The 16,781-nt window shown below is 43.3% G+C and overlaps 1 protein-coding gene across 1 annotated transcript in view; it reads left to right on the forward strand.

Annotated features, from left to right (window-relative positions):
• ADAMTSL3 (ADAMTS like 3) overlaps positions 1-16,781 on the forward strand; it is a 411,707-nt gene that overhangs the window by 207,353 nt on the left and 187,573 nt on the right. The window contains exon 9 of the mRNA XM_008275279.4: positions 1,570-1,727. Within this exon, the coding sequence (XP_008273501.2) occupies positions 1,570-1,727 (158 nt within the window). The remainder of the gene's footprint in view (positions 1-1,569; positions 1,728-16,781) is intronic.

Raw genomic sequence — 16,781 nt, forward strand, 5'->3', positions numbered from 1 at the left:
GACCCACTTCTCTCCAGGTTCCCATCTCATTTTTTTTTTTTTTTTTTTTTTACTGACAACTCACTTTACAACACTCAGTTTTATATCTTCATTGGAACTAGGAAATGAATGTAATCTCACACTTTCCAAAAATCCACCGTGGTCATGGAGATCAGGGCCAACGTGGTGGGGATTTTGTGTGCCTGAAAGTAGCCAGCTTTATTCTTTGACCGCTAATGATTACTCCAGATCATGTCACTCATGTACAGCCTTTGAATTTTCCCAGAAAAGTTCCCAGCCAGCCTGCGAGGAATAACCGGGGTGTCTCCGGATGCCTGGAAGCAGTCTGTCCAGAGCAGGCAAGCTCCTGCAGCTGCTCCAGCAGCAGAGAAAAAAAAATGCAGCAAATGAAAACCACCAAAGCTAGAAGCCTGGGGACTGGTGCTTCCTCATGCTGGTCCTTTTCGTCTTGTTTTTATAGCTTCCCATTTTTAAGCTGGAAACCAAATAGAGTTTGGGTTCTGCTGTGGCCTTTGTCCATGAGAATTGACTGTTACAACACCACTGGATCAAGTGCGGGTTTCAGAGGAGAGTTGGACATAGGGCATTGGTTTCTTTGAGTCCTCATTTTAGAAATAAGGCCATGAATACCAAGGCAGTGAGTTAGAGAAAGAGGTGGGCCAGAAATGTAGGTGTTCCAGCACCTAGCCATATGTGTGAGTGTGTGTGTGTGTATATATATTTATATGTATATACACATATGTTTACCTTAAAAAAGAAGTTTATATATATATAAACTTTATATATATATGTATATATATATATGCACACATGCACACACGCATAGCCTCTCTCTTTAAGGTAAACAAATTTCATGTATTTCATATATACAGATATAGGAACACAATGATACTTCCCACCCCACCCTCCCTCCTGCCCACACTCCCACCGTTCCTCCTCCTTCCTCTTATTCCCTCTCTTGATTTTTACAATGATCTACTTTCAGTTTACTTTATACTCATAGGATTAATCCTACACTAAGTAAAGAGTCCAGCAAATAGTAAGAACGTATCCTCTTAACCTCTGACCATATCTGCTTAGTATGTTCTCTTTCCAAAGAAAAAGAAAAAGGGAAGAAAGAAATCATTTCAATGAGATAGAAATGCTATTTTGCTCAAATTGTGCAGTTTTCTGTAGATTTTAAAAGCCCTACAGTTCTTATAAAAGCAAGCTCCAATAAAAGGATAGCACGCGCAAGGGAGAGCTGGTTTTGCCCAAATCAAAGACCAAGCTTAAGATCTTCCGAAAAGGTAGTAAAGTGAGTAAATTTAGCTTTACTTTGAGTATTAAACAATTTTGAGAACTCTAAGAAAGAAAAATTTTCTCTTTATACCTTTGCTGGCACCTTTGTTTGGAAAACTAAGCATCTGACACATCTCCTCTAGCAACGTGAATCAATGAGTGTAGACTGAGTGGGTGTTATGTCATTGTGCTGGTACCTTACATTGCCCTCACACTTGGCAAATTGTCTCTTGAGATAGAAAGCCATTGGGATCCTTCTCTAACTTAAATTTTATTTTTACATTGTAGTCATAGAATCCAAAACACTTCAAGGAAGCAAAGGAGAACACAGCTTTAGTAGTCCCGGCGTCTTCGTGATAGAAAACACAACGGTTGAGTTTCAGAAGGGCTCTGAGAGGCAAACCTTCAAGATTGCAGGGCCTCTGATGGCTGATTTCATCTTCAAGGTAGGATGCTTCTCTTCATAAACTCCATGAATCTGTAGCCCAGAGCAGCTTGATTTTAAGATGAGTTTGTCCATCAGGAGATCATCAGTCAGCGTTTTATTTTTGAGAGCATGGATGATGGATATTTCCGTCTTGGAAGCCCATTCCTAAAACCTGTTTATCTCTTTAAGTGTCTGCTCCAAAGCTCTAATAGTTAAGAAACAACCTTTGTTTCTACAGGGGAAACACTGGTTTTGTATTTATAACTCCCAGTTGCTGTGTTTGGTTTTAAACCTCTGGATGGAGTTTGGTGAAAATGGCCAATGGTTAAATGCACCCTGTTTTGAACTAGCCCTGTACCCTTGCATGTCTTCTTTGCAAAGGAGCTGAGAGAAACTCACTCCCTATCTTGCTTTACAAGGGATTGTTCCTTCCACCTTAAAATGTGTGGCTGACTCAGATCAGGGTTTCCTTCCCCAGATAATGTTCTATGGTTGGCACGTGTCATAAGGTCTATTTCAGGAGAACTTCTGCTCTCTGGAACCAGGAACCTGTGCCCCTTCTCTGGGTAAACCTGGAGTATCTTCCCTCACTCAAAGAATGTGTATGATGGTGACCAAGTATTTTCTTTTTCTTTTTCACCTAGAAACCTTTTATTTAAGGTGTATAAACTTCATGCATTTCACATATACAAATTTAAGAACATAGTGGTTCTTCACTGTCCCGCCCTCCCACCTGCACTCCCACCCTTTGCCTCTTCCCTCTCCTATATCCATTCCTATCTTTTACAAATATCTATTTTCAATAAACTTTATGCACATAAGGTGAACCCTACACTAAGTAAAGAGTTCAACAAATAATATGGAATAAAACTGTTCCTCAACAGTCAAGACAATGGCTGTTCAAAATCATCACAACTCAAAGTGTCAACTTTACTCCTATAGATTAACTTTTAGGTACTCCATTAGTTACCACAGATCAGGGAGAACACATGGTATTTGTCATTTGGGGACTGTCTTATTTCACTAAGTATAATGGTTTCCAGTTGCATCTATCTTGTTGCAAATGACAGGATTTCATTTTTTTATTTTACCGCTATGTAGTATTCCATGGTGTACATATCCCATAATGTTGATGGACATCTGGGTTGATTCCATATCTCAGCTATTGTGAATTGAGCTACAATAGACATGGGGTTACAGATAAATCTTTCATATGCTGCTGATTTCATTTTATTTGGGTAAATTCCCAGGAGTGGAATCGGTGGGTCATATGGTGGGTCTATATTTAGTTTTCTGAGATATCTCCATACTGTCTTCCACAATGGCTGTACCAATTTACATTCCCACCAACAGTGGATTAAGGTACCTTTTCCCCCACATCCTCATCAGCATTTGCTGTCTGGTGATTTCTGAATGAGAGCCATTCTAACTGGGGTGAAGTGAAATCTCATTGTGGTTTTGATTTGCAGTTCCCTGATGGCTTGAGATCCTGAGCATTTTTTCATGTGTCTGTTGGCCACTTGAATTTCTTCTTTTGAAAAATGTCTTTTTTGCCCATTTTTTAACTGGATTGTTAGTTTTGCTGCTGTTGAGATTCTTGATCTCTTAATAAATTCTGCATATTAATCCTTTATCAGTTGCATAGTTTGCAGATATTTTCTCCCATTCTGTTGGGTGTCTCTTTGCTTTGCTGAGTATTTCTTTTGCAGTGCGGAAGCTTCTCAGCTTGATGTAATCCCATTTGTCAATTTTGGCTTGTGCTTCTGGGGTCTTTTCCAAGAAGTCTTTGCCTATGCCAATGTCTTGCAGGGTTTCCCCTATGTTTTCTAATAATTTGATGGTATTGGATGGGAGATTTAGGTCTTTGATCCATTTTGAGTGGATTTTTCTGTAAGGTGTAAGGTAGGGGTCTTGCTTCACATTTCTGCATGTGGAGATCCAGTTTCCCCAGCACCATTTGTTGAACAGATAGTCCTTGCTCCAGGGATTGATTTTAGCTCCTTTGTCAAAGATAAGTTGGTTGTAGAAGCCTGGGTTGATTTCTGCAGTTTCCATTCTGTTTCAGTGGTCTATCCATATGTTTTTCCCCAATACCAGGCTGTCTTTATTATAACTGCCCTGTAGTATATCCTGAAATCTGGTATTATGATGCCTCTGGCATGGTTTTTGTTATATAAGATTTTTCCATTTTTTGGTGCTTTCTTCTATTTCTTTCTTTAATGTTTCATGATTTTCATTGTAGAGATCTTTGACATCCTTGGTTAAATTTATTCCAAGATATTTAATTTTTTGTAGCTATTGTGAATGGGGTTGATCTTAGAAGTTCTTTCTCAGCTATGGCATTGTCTGTGTATACACAGGGTATTGATTTTTGTGTGTTGATTTTATATCTGCTGTGGGGAGCAACTCGGACTAGACTAAGTTACTGGAATTAAGACTAATTCTATGCATCTGCTCTCCCACAATATGACGCTGGGAGAGGAGTAAACAACTTCCACACAGCTGCCTCTCACCAATTTGACTGATGAGCTGCAGGAGCTGATCTTGCTCCTGATTGGAGGAGAGCAGCGTGCTCGGCGTGTGGGTAGCAGAGTTGGGATTGATGGAAGAGGACTATAAAGGAGGAGAGAGACAACATGCACCAGGAACATCCGGATAACATCTGAGCAGCCCCCGAGAGAGCCGGCCGGCGGTGTGCCGCTCCCCCGAGGAAGCGGGGAAAGTGGCAGGGGGAGCCGCCCCTCCACGGAGGTGGAGGGATTGGCAGCCAACCCGGGAAGGGCCGAGCAGACAAAAGAACAGCACAGGGTCCTGTGTCGTTCCTCTGCGAATGGGGGAGCGACAATCTGCCACTTTACCAAACTCTTTTATGAGTTCAAGTAGTATCTTACTGGAGTCTTTTGGGTTCCCTATATATAGAATCATGTCATCTGCAAGTAGGTATAGTTTGACTTCCTCATTCACAATTTGTATCCCTTCAATTTCTTTTTCTTATGTGTTGCTCTGGCTAACGCTTCCGTGACTATATTGAATAGCAATGGTGAGAGTGGGCATCCTTGTCTGGTTCCAGATCTTAGTGGGAATGCTTCCAACTTTTCCCCTTTCAGAAAGATGCTGGCTGTGGGTTTGTCATAAATTGCCTTGATTGTGTTGAGGAATGTTCCTTCTATACCCAGTTTGCTTAAGATTTTCATCACAAACAGATGTTTTATTTTATCAAATGCTTTCTCTGCATGTATTCAATAATTCTTTAGTTTGTTAATGTGATGTTTCACATTTGTTGATTTGTGGGTTTTGAACCATCCCTGCATTTCAGGGATAAATCCCAGTTGGTCCAGGTGAATGATATTTCTGATGTGTTATTGGATTCAGTTGGCTAGTATTTTTGTGTTTATGTTCATCAGGGAAATTGGTGACCAAATATTTTCAATATCACACAATCTGAAACTTTTCTGACAAATTTAAAAATGCCTAAGAAGTGAAAAGAACGATATTTAGTCAGGTGTTTTTGCCCTATCTTTTTTCATAAACTAATTCCAAAATGAAAATCAAAGAAAGAAAATAGGCCCAAACTGCCAGAAATAATTTTAAATTTTTTGAAAAGTTATTTATTTGAGAGGCAGAGATAAAGAGAGACAGACAGACACAGAGAGCTCCCACCATTGGTTCACTCCCCAAATGACCAAGGCTGGGTCCAGGGCTGGAACCAGAAACTTAATCCAGATCTCCCCTGTGGGTGGCAGGGACCCAACTGCCTCTTTTTTTAAAAAAGATTTTTATTTATTTATTTATTTGAGAGGTAGAGTTTCAGACAGAGAGAGGGAGAGACAGAGAGAGAGGTCTTCCTTCCACTGGTTTACTTCCCAAATGGCTGCAACAGCCGGAGCTGGGCTGATCTGATGCCAGGAGCCAGGAATTTCTTCCGGGTCTCCCACATGGGTGTAGGGGCCCAAGCACCTGGACCATCTTCCACTGCTTTTGCAGGCCATAGCAGAGAGCTGGACTGGAAGAGGAGCAGCCAGGACTCGAACTGGTGCCCATATGGGATGCCTGTGGAGGCCCAGTCCACTAGGCCCAACTAGGGCTAGCGCCAGCCCCTAGGACCCAACTGCTTGAGGCATCGCCTGAGTCTACATTAGCAAGAAGCTGGAATCAAGAGCAGAACCAGGAATCAAAACCAGGCACTCTGATACGGGACCTGAACATCTCAACTGGCATCTTAACTGCTAGCCCACATGCTCACTCTGGGTAGTTTTGTATATGGAAAGAAAAAGAAAAGGGGAAAAAACTCAATACCTTCAAAAGCACTGTGTTCCACATATCAGCTTGCCAAAGAGTGTTTCAGTAAGCCGTGGGTCCTGCCAGCAGAGAGTTACTAACTGATCCAAATTTCTCAAATCCCAATTCAGCCTGGAGTGTGACCAGCCAAGTGTCATCTTGCACAGTATGTTGTTTCATTTTGGAAACTTGCTTCTTCATTGGTCAATACTTAAAATCAGGAGGCATGGCCGGCGCCGCGGCTCACTAGGCTAATCCTCCTCCTGCGGCGCCGGCACACCGGGTTCTAGTCCCGGTTGGGGCGCCGGATTCTGTCCCGGTTGCCCCTCTTCCGGGTCAGCTCTCTGCTGTGGCCCGGGAGTGCAGTGGAGGATGGCATAAGTGCTTGGGCCCTGCACCCGCAAGGGAGACCAGGAGAAGCACCTGGCTCCTGGCTTCAGATCAGAGCGGTGTGCCGGCCGCAGCAGCCATTGGGGGGTGAACCAACGGAAAAGGAAGACCTTTCTCTCTGTCTCTCTCTCTCTCACTGTCCACTCTGCCTGTCAAAAAAAAAATTAATTAATTAATTTAAAAAAAGATGCTTTAGGGGTCAGCGTGGTGGCCAAGCAGGTTAATCCTTTGCCTGAGATGCCAGCATCACATATGGGCGCCAGGTTGAAACCTGGCTGCTCCCCTTCCAATTCAGCTCCCTGATAATGCACCTGGGAAAACAGCAGAAGATGGCCCGAGTACTTGGGTCTTTGTAATCCACATGGGAAACCCACATGGAATTCTAGCCTCCTGGTTTTGGCCTGGCCCAGCCCCAGTTGTTGCAACTTTGGAGAGTGAACCAGTAGAGGAAAGATTTCCTTCTCTCTCTCTCTCTCTCTCTCTCTCTCTGTAACTCTGCCTTTCAAACAAATAAAAAATTAAAAGATGAATCTTTAGGGGCTGGTGCTATGGCGCAGCAGGTTAAAGCCCTAGCCTGAAGCACTTGCATCCCATATGGGCGCCGGTTCGAGACCCAGCTGTTGCTCTTCCGATCCAGCTCTCTGCTGTGGCCTGGGAAGGCAGCAGAAGATGGCTCAAGTCCTTGGGCCCCTGCACCCACGTGGGAGACCCGAAAAAAGCTCCTGGCTCCTGGCTTCGGATCGGCACAGCTCCGTCCATTGCAGCCATCTGGGGAGTGAACCAGCGGATGGAGGACCTCTCTCTGGCTCTACCTCTCTCTGTAACTCTTTCAAATAAATAAAATAAATCTTAAAAAATAAAAATAAAAATGGGAAGCTCTGACTTCTAGCTTGCATTTTACCCTAGCAGCAATACCGCTGGCTGCCGCTGGGTGGCAGCCGTCCTCCGGGGGTGGGGAAGGGGGCTCCTTCTCCAGGGTTGCCGTGGCCCACACCACTCCCTCTTGGATCCCTAGCACTGGAAGTGCCAGAGCTGGTTGTCATTCGTCTCTCTTCGGGCTTTTATTTTATCTGTCCAACCTTGGCGGACATTTGGGTTTGTGACTTCCTTGTCAGGCCCTCAGCGCTGGCATCTTTCCTTGACAGTCAAGTTGAGGAAGGGTTGGGGGAGCCATCCTTGCTGTCTGTCATTCCTTCTCTCTGGCCTGTGGTCATGGCATAGATTCTGTGTTTGCCTTATTGTAGTCAGGACCATGCCACTTCTTCCTCAGGCAGTGACAATCCACGTGCAAACACCCAACCCATGTTTCATTCCCTTGGGCTTACTGTTTTCCCAGGTTGTGTGTTTTTCCCAAGTCAATTTGGAGGTGTCCGACTGAGTAGATGGTAGCTTGATGATCTAGACATTACAGTACCAGCGTGGACGGAACTCAAAGACACAGTTTATTGAGTCCATACAAAAACACATGTAGATACACAAACTATATACTTTCTTCAAGGTGACTTCAAGAAATGTATGGAAAAATGGAATTAAAAGATTTGCTTATTTTGCTGCAAAAAATTTTTGAAGCTCATGCATCCTTTTTTCATAACACTCAATTTTCATGAACTTGTTGAAATGTCCTTGTACACACACGCACACACACACACACACCTGTATTTGTGTGCATATGCCCAGTTTTTAAAAAATATTTGTAAGAATACATCTTATAATGAAAGCAATTATGGCCATTTCAGAGATGATAAATGCTTTCTGGGTATGTGTCTTAGTTTTACGTATAATATCTAATTCTGAAAATAGTTTTTAAAATAGTTTTATATTTTTCATTTTATTTTAAAGACAGAAACAATAGACAGACAGACACAGATATCTTCCATCTGCTGGTTCATTCCCCAAATGCCTGCAAAGAGCCAGGGATGGCTACACCGAAGCCGGGAATCTGTAACTCAATCCTGGTCTCCCAGATGGGTGGCAGGGACTTCTCACTGCTGCCTCCCAGGGTGTGCCCTGCAGGAAGCTGGAATTGCAAGCGAAGCTGGGAGTTGAACCCAGGTCCTCCTATATGGGATGTGAATGTTCCCCGGAGTATCTCAACTGCTGCACCAAATGCCTGCCCTGAAATGTTTAAATTCATAATTTAAATTATGTTATCCTTTCTGGCCCAACTGGCATATTCATCTCCTAATAGAGTGCACTTGAACCACATGTTGTTTGTTCAGTATCTGAATTCGCACTCTTTCTCTGTGTCCCTGTCTCTGCGTGCTGGTTCTCTCAAGACTTCATAAACAGTTCTGGACTTTGGCCTCGGCTCCTGGAAGCTTCTGCTCTCCGTAGACTGAAAGGGATTTAAAACACACATATTTATCAAAGAGGATGTTGCATACAGCTGTCTGACTCACAGAAACATAGAGCCTCGTTTCCATATCCACCACTTTTTGTGTGTGTGTGTGTGGTTGCGTTGTGCTTGGTGAGAGAGACCTTGGCAAAAAATCAGGGGCACTTGTGATGGAGGAGAATGACTTTGCTGTTTTTCTCTGATTTTGGAGTTTGTCCAGATAATGTGGGTTTCTAGGAAACAGGCTTTTCCATCAGTTATTTATTTGCTTTGTTTGGAACGTTGTGGTATTGCCCAGCCTGTGTTGTTGCGAAGATCAGAAACTCTTTGCTCACATCCGTCTCTTTCTGGTCCCTCATACAGTCAAATTACGGCTGTACTTTCAGGAGGATGGGAAAAGTGCACGTGAGGCCACTGTGGACAGCCTGCCCTGTGTTTCCATCACAGCCAACCAGGAGCAGCTGGTGTGAAAATGGAGGATGTGGGACCAGCTTTATGGTGTAGTCCATGTCCCGTGTCAGTGTGCCGGGGTGTGAGTCCCACGTCTGCTTCTGATCCAGCTCCCTGCTAATGCACACCCTGGGAGGTAGCAGGGGATGGATCAAGTAATTGGGTCCCTGCCACCCACACGGGAGACCCAGAAGAAGATCTAGGCTTTTGGCTTTGGCCCTACTGGGGGCATCTGGGATGTGAGCCAGAGGACACAAAATCTCTCTGTCACTCTGCCTTGCAAATAAATGAAAAGTAAATAAAATAGAAGAAATAAGCATGGACGACTTGGCTTCCACCTGGGAGAGGATGCAGTAGGGGAGACTGACCATCGTTCCCCATTGCTCGTTTAGGAGGGCTGAGGACCACCTGTTCACACAGTGCCTGAACTGGACCCTGTCCCGTGGGCCTTTCATAAATGGGTTGTTGAGAACGACTACATTCTTACAGATAGAGTAAAATATGAGGGGACTTCTAAAAGTTCATGGACAACGGAGTTAAAAAGTTTATTTTGGTACAAAAAGTGGTAAGATCCATGCTCGTGAGGAGTCTTCAGAAATGCATACTATGCAGAAAACTGCATGGATTTCAACATTTTTTGCACCAATATAAACTTCTCTTTGAGTTCTATTTTCTACTAACTTTTTGAAGTCCTCACATAAATGGAAATCAGTGGGATGTTAGGATTGTCTTATAATGGTCAATTCTCAGATTCTGATGTTTAGCAACTTAGACACTATTTATAAAATAACCTTTTTTTTCTATTCTTTAAGCAGCTGCATCTTCATAGTTGGACTGTTGGCACTTTTTCCTTTTCCAGTGGATTTCATCCTGAATATTCTTGCTCTCTTGAATAACTCGTTTCTCATGGATGACACTTATCACAGCCCTGCTGTGTGGCGGATATTTTGTATATGAACTCCTGAGTGACTATGTTTCTTCTTCAATGTGCCCAAATTGCCACCAGGGAGCAGTAGAGGGTCTCAACCCAGAGTTGGTGCTGCGAGCTTGCTTCACTGACTGCAAGGTGAAATAGGTGTTAGTTGTTCAGTGAGCATTTGCTGAACACTGGCGTTGGTGAGAAGATGTTTGTGAATATAAATTTTAAGGTTATTCCCATGAGAATACCAAAGTTCTTCAAAAAGTTCTCAGAAAAATGGAATTGAAAGATAACCTGATTTTGGTGCAAAACATTTAAACATTCATGCTTAACACCTTTTCCGTGAGTTTTTTGAATTCCCCCTCATATTTAATAAAACAAAACCCAGTGGCTTTGATGAAGACATCTCTTCCATGGTTAAATTTTAGCTACTACTGGTAGATTTTCCTCTATTTTTATTTTTTTTTATTTATTTTGCTAGGCAGAGTTAGACAGTGAGAGAGAGAGAGAGAGAGAGACAGAGAGAAAGGTCTTCCTTCCTTTGGTTCACCCCGCAAATGGCTGCTATGGCCGGTGCTGCGCTGATCTGAAGCCAGGAGCCAGGTGCTTCCTCCCGGTCGCCCATGCGGGTACAGGGCCCAAGCACTTGAGCCATCCTCCACTGCCTTCCCAGGCCACAGCAGAGAGCTGGACTGGAAGAGGAGCAACGGGACAGAATCTGGCACCCCAACCAGGACTAGAACCTGGTGTGCTGGCGCCACAGGTGGAGGATTAGCCTAGTGAGCTGTGGCACTGGCGATTTTCCTCTCTTTATAAAACAGACATCCACTTTCTGAGGGGTGGGATGCTCTCCTCTTTGTGGCCTGAAGTCGTCCTCTTTCTGTCAGTTGTCTTCTTAGGGAGTCATTTTTCTTCCATGCAGATATATCGTGCTTCTTCAGGAAGACATTTGCTGGTTGCTTTTCCACTTGTTTTCAGCTAAGCAAGCTCTGACTTCTGTTTCTCTGTGCTCCCTACTCGCCAAGTAGTGCTTTTCCTAATTTGTCCAGGCAGGAGAGGCTGTGAGCCCACCAGTTCCCCTTTCTCCCAAAGTAGGTGTTACAGCCTCACCTTGGGGTGCAGCTAGTGGCTAAGTGGATCCGTTCCCACCTGTTCCCAAACATGGCGAGGCACAGCGTTAGAGCCAGGGCGTGCGTTCAGTTCCTGAACCTGCTGTTAGCAGAGCACCACAAGTCAAGGGCATGAGTGGCAGAATGGATTGTCCCATAGTTTTGCAGGCTGGAGGTTCAAGGTCAGGAACTTGGCAGGACCAGCTCCTTCTGAGAGCTGTGAAAAACTCTGTGTGCTGCCCCTCAGGCGTTCCGCTGTGCATGTCTGCTTTCATGCCTCCTTTTGTAAGGACACCAGTCATATTTGAAGAGGGCCCACCATATGGCTTTATCTTAACTCAGTTACATCTGCAAAGTCCCTATTTCCAAATAACATCACATTCGGCGGTGTCTTGGGCAAGGACTTCTGGGTTATCTTTGGGGGTACACAACTCAACCCATAGTCGTGCCAACAGAAAAGAAAATCTACCTATTTCATCATCCCTCTCAAAATCAAGATTCTGCCTCATTTTTTGGAGAAGTTTATTTATTTATTTGAAATACAGAGTTATGGGAGTTGGGGCCAGGGGCAGAGAGAGAAAGAAAGAGAAAGATCTTCCATCTGTTAGTTCACTCCCCAAATGGCTTCAATGGCCAGAACTGAGCCAGGTTGAAGCCAGGAGCCAGGAGCTTCCTCTGGGTTTGCCACATAGTTGACAGGGGCCCAAATACTTGGGCCCTCTTTTGCTGCTTTCCCAGACCATTACTAGGGAGCTGGATCAGAAGTGGAGCAGTGCCCATATGGGATGCTGGTGCTGCAGGCAGCAATTTAACTCGATACGCCACAATGCCAGCCCCTCCATCTCATTTGTTTGCCACTCATCAAAGGTAGAAACTTGAAATTCTACGTAGTTTCCTATAATGTAGCCTGTTGAGGGAATTTTTTGGTTAAAGTAGTTCAAATATTGATTTAGTAGTTACCAAAATTCACAGCTAAGTTACATGCATAAATGTATATGTACTTTGTCTATTGTTATACAAAAATCTGTTCTATAAATTCTCGACAGTATTTTGAAGTGGCCAAATCAGGTAGCTGAATTTGAATTCATTTCCTTATTGTTGTCGTAAAACTCATTTTCCGAAACAGACAGGGGTAATGCAAGAATATTTAAAAGGTTTATGGAATGGAATTAAAAGGTAAGTTTGCTTTGCTGTGAAACAGCATTGTGCTCAACTTTAATGGTTGCCCCTTCATGCCCAGTTTTTTTTTCCCCCTTTAAGGGGACAGGGGCAGTTGGGCTTGTGGAGATGATCAGAGCAATGGGGACAGCCTACCTTCTATGGCTGGCTGGGTCTGTTGTGACTGTACCTCTTAATCCCCAAACAACAACAACAAACCCTTTGGGGGAGAAAAAGACCTTGCAGATTAAAGGAACTTGATTTTTTTCTAAGTTTCAAGTATTAGAGAGAGGGACTGTATATATTTAGCTAATAGTTTTTCTTCATTTTGTATCTTCTATGTTGCTCTCCAAAGATGTTAATATAATGCATTGTTCTTGGAATTTGAGGGACAAACATCCAAATATAGGTTGCTTCTGGGACTAAGACTGTCTTAATTAGTAATTTTCAATGGTAATGCCAAGGGCTTGTCCAAGGAAGAATGATAACATTCATCATATTTCTATGGCATTTGAAGATATTTTACATGGATAAACCTCTGAACAGCTCCTAGATTATTTAAAAAGACCTGTAACTGAAGATTTCATCACAACAGTAGATTCAAACCACCAGTAGGGCATAGCTTAAGGGAAATATATGAATTCACTGATTTATTTTTTTTCAGAATCATGCTGTTGCAAAGAGTGTAAATTATATAATTTTAACCTAATTTTTGATCAAAACAATCCTTTTAAATGGAACATATGTCTGCAAAGAGTCTAGGCAAATTTACATTTTAATATGGTTCTGTTTGAAGTTCACAGCAAGTTTTATTAATCATGCTTTTTAAGGCACAAAGTTGGTGTTGCTGATGTAACCGTGACTGACTCATGGGACCAGTTTAGTTTCTTTACTGTAGGACCAAAGGATCATATGTGCCCTTACACAGCACCTCCTTCCTGACCACGAAGAAATGGCTGACTTAGGGCAAGTGGCATTTGATCCATCTCCATGTCATGGTCACATACCAGATTTCCTATCATTTTTCTCCTTGGTATCCCGACATTTTTACTTTGAAATGCAGAGGAGTCATTTGGGGGCTGTGTGAGGATCCAACCCCAGGAAGCTTTTGACCTAAGGAGTTATTTTTTTTTAATTAAAGTTTTCCTTTCAAGATCTAAAATTCAGTATTTATTTTCTCTGCTAGTTTATAAAACCAACAAAAAACACAAAAACAAAGTAATATAAAACCTTAGTCAGCAGTGGAGTTTACTTTATCTTCATCTATTGCTCATATTAATCAACCATTTCTACTAAGATATGAAAAAATGACTGTTAACAGGGCAGCTGTAAGTACATATGGGAAAAAAATATTTGGGGATTGAGGTTGTGGCACAGCAGGCTAAGTAGCTACTTGTAACACCAGCATGCCGTAGTGGAGCCCTTGTTCAAGTCCTGGCTGGTCCACGTCCCCTCCAAGTCCCTGTCAATGCACCTGGGCAAACAGCAGAAGGTAACCCAGGTGCTAGAGGCCCTAGAAGACCTGCATGGGAGTTCTGGGCTCCTGGCTTAGCCCTCACATTGCAGTAATCTGGGGAGTGAACCAGTGGATGGAAAATATCTTTCTCCCTTTCAAAAAAAAAAAATTAAACCTTTAAAAAAAAAGGAAAACATTATTTGGGACCAGCAAGCAGTGGCTGGTCAGATTCCCATGTCCTTTTCTTGTCAAAGTGCTTGTTGGGCTTCGTCACCTCTGGTCCCCATGGGCAGCTGGTGAAGACCTGGCTGACTGGTCAGGGCTCCTGGGCTCTTCTCCACTGACGGGAGATGCTCACAGAGGGGAGCCATGCACTAGGGACGGATTTCCCGGGCACGGTGTGCAGGAGTTTCTTGCACATTCCCTGTTTGTATTAGCTCATGAAAGGGATCGCAAGGTTATCAGTTATGGATGAGGATGAGGGAGGAGATGGAAGTTTGAGGACTGAGAAAGAAGCATGAACTATGTGTCTTGAAGAGCAAGGACACACACTTGAGGGAAAATGCCTGTGCTTACCCGAAGCGTAAAGACTCCTTGGAGGTTAATGGGCGTGAGTTTAAAGCAACTTGGTGTGCCTCTGCCCCACACTGAGAGTAAAGGGGACGGGTCCGGGTGCCACAGCAGGTAAGAGAATGTCGGGAAGTCGGCCAGGCCTTGGTCTTTCTTGTGAACCTCCTCAACAAGGAGAGCTCTTCCCAGAAGCGTCCCTGGGCACCTGCTACCACCTCTCATCGACAAGGAATGGGCCTCACGTCCACTCCAACCCATGCTCTGGGGAGTTGTCTGGGTCTTCCACGAAGCAGATGCCAGCACAGGACTACAGTGAGGGTTACCTCTTTCTCACCTCTCTCCCTGTCCCCTCCCTCCTTCCCTCCCACCCTTCTCCCCTTCTTCCCTTCTTCCCTTCCCTTCTCTTTCTTGTGTTTTTTTTTTTTTTCTTTTTCTTTGTGGTAGTAATGGAGAGGACTTGGAAACCATTTCAGTTTCTCTTTAGTTTATTTTTTGAGCCAATTTTGCAATTTACATTTTTTAAAGAAGTGTCCAGTTCATCTAATTTTTCAAACTTCACTTTTAAAATGTTTGCTTATCATTAAACAACCTCAGAGGTACCTATCATTATGTCTTTTCATTCCTAAACTTGTTACTTGATTCCTTCTCTAATTTTCCTTTTGTTTGGCTGAGACATCTAAGAGCTACATTTTAGTTTGGACAATTAGTTCTCAGAGTTTTTTTTTTATTTTAAATTCTTTTCAAATGAAAAATTTTAAAGAGATTTGAAAGGCAGATTGACAAAGTGAGAGAGAAAAAGAGAGATAGAGAGCTCTTCCATCCACTTGCTCTCTAGCCAAATGGCTGTAACAGCCAAGGCTGGGCCAGGCCAAAGCCAGGAGCCAGGAACTCCATCCAGGTCATCCAAGGCAGAGACCCAGGTTCTTGGGCCAGCCTCTACTGCCTTCCCAGGCACATTAACGAGGAACTGGATCCGAGTGAAACAGCCAAGACACAAATCAACACTCCAGTAGGCAATGCCAGTATTAGGAACATTGGCTTAACCCACTACACCACAACACTGGCCCCTAAATTTTTATTCACCTTTATATGAGTTTATTTTGGTGTTCTATTTTTAGCTTCCAAAGCCAGTTTCTTCATTCGTCTTATTTTCATTATTTTTCCACTTAGGACTCTATGCAAAATTCTTAATTCTACTGTAGTGTTTGTGTAAAGAAAAGCTGAGACCAGCTGAATTTAACAAATTTAACTTGAGCAAAAAAAAAAAAAATGGTTCGAGCACTGGGCAGCATTGCAGATGGACAATGGGTCAGAATACCTCATCCCAGCGCCTGTACAGGTTGTAGTAACAGCAGAGGAAAGGAAGGGACATTGGCTATGGTCAGTGCTTGCCTTCCATGAACATGGTCTGATTGATGGCTAGGCCAACTGAGACTGGCTGAAGCTTGGCTGTTGTGATTGGCTGAGCTGTGGTTGTTTACTGACAAGGGTGTACTCATAGGTTAAATAAAAGTTTGTTTATACATCAGGTGAGGCTAGAGTTAACCCTGCATGACCGAACTTTATCACTCAAGTAAGGAGGCCAGTGTAGGCCACGTTCGTTTTGGTTTGTATCAGTCTCTAATTATGCTTAGTGCTGTTTGTGTCCTGGTTGAGGAATCATGGTCTCATCCGAAGTCATGAAGATGATCTTCTGTGGTTGCTTCTGCGAGCCTTATGGTTTTTCCTTTCACACCGAGACCTGCAATGCGCTGAGAATTTATTTTTGTACATGTGGTGAAGTCGGATCACTGTTTTTCTTCCACATGACTCTCTAGTTGACTAAGAGCCACTGGGTGAAGGACAGCACTTACTCTATTTGTCCTAAATCTACTGACCGCAACGTGGGTGTTTCTATGGACTCTGCTTTGTCTCATTGACAAATTTGTGGCAGTACCATTGTGATTTATCTGCTGTAGTATTATTAAGTTTCAGTATGTGGCAGCATAAGTTCTTCAGCTTTTTTCTTGAAGATTATCTTGGCTATTCTTGACTCTGCATTTCTGTATCAATAGTGAAATCAGCTTGTCAGTTTTTATAAAATTCTTCTGGATTTTGATTGGAATTGAATACATAGATCAATTTGTGGAAAATTGACACTTTACCAGTACTGAGTCTTCCCATCCATAAATACGGTAGGACCATAAATTTGTTTAGCTCTTTTAAAATTTCCCTCAAGAGGCTGACACTGAGCAATAGCTTGTAAAGCTGCCGCCTGCAGTGCCAGCATCCCCTGTGGGTGCCAATTCAAGTCCCGGCTGCTCCACTTCCAATCCAGCTCCCTGCTAATGTGCCTAGGAAAACAGCAGAAGATGGCCCAAGTCCTTGGGCCTCTGCACTCATTTGGGAGACTCGGAAGAAGCTCCAGG

This window comes from Oryctolagus cuniculus, chromosome 12 (assembly GCF_964237555.1).
Source record: "Oryctolagus cuniculus chromosome 12, mOryCun1.1, whole genome shotgun sequence".
NCBI lineage: Eukaryota > Metazoa > Chordata > Mammalia > Lagomorpha > Leporidae > Oryctolagus > Oryctolagus cuniculus.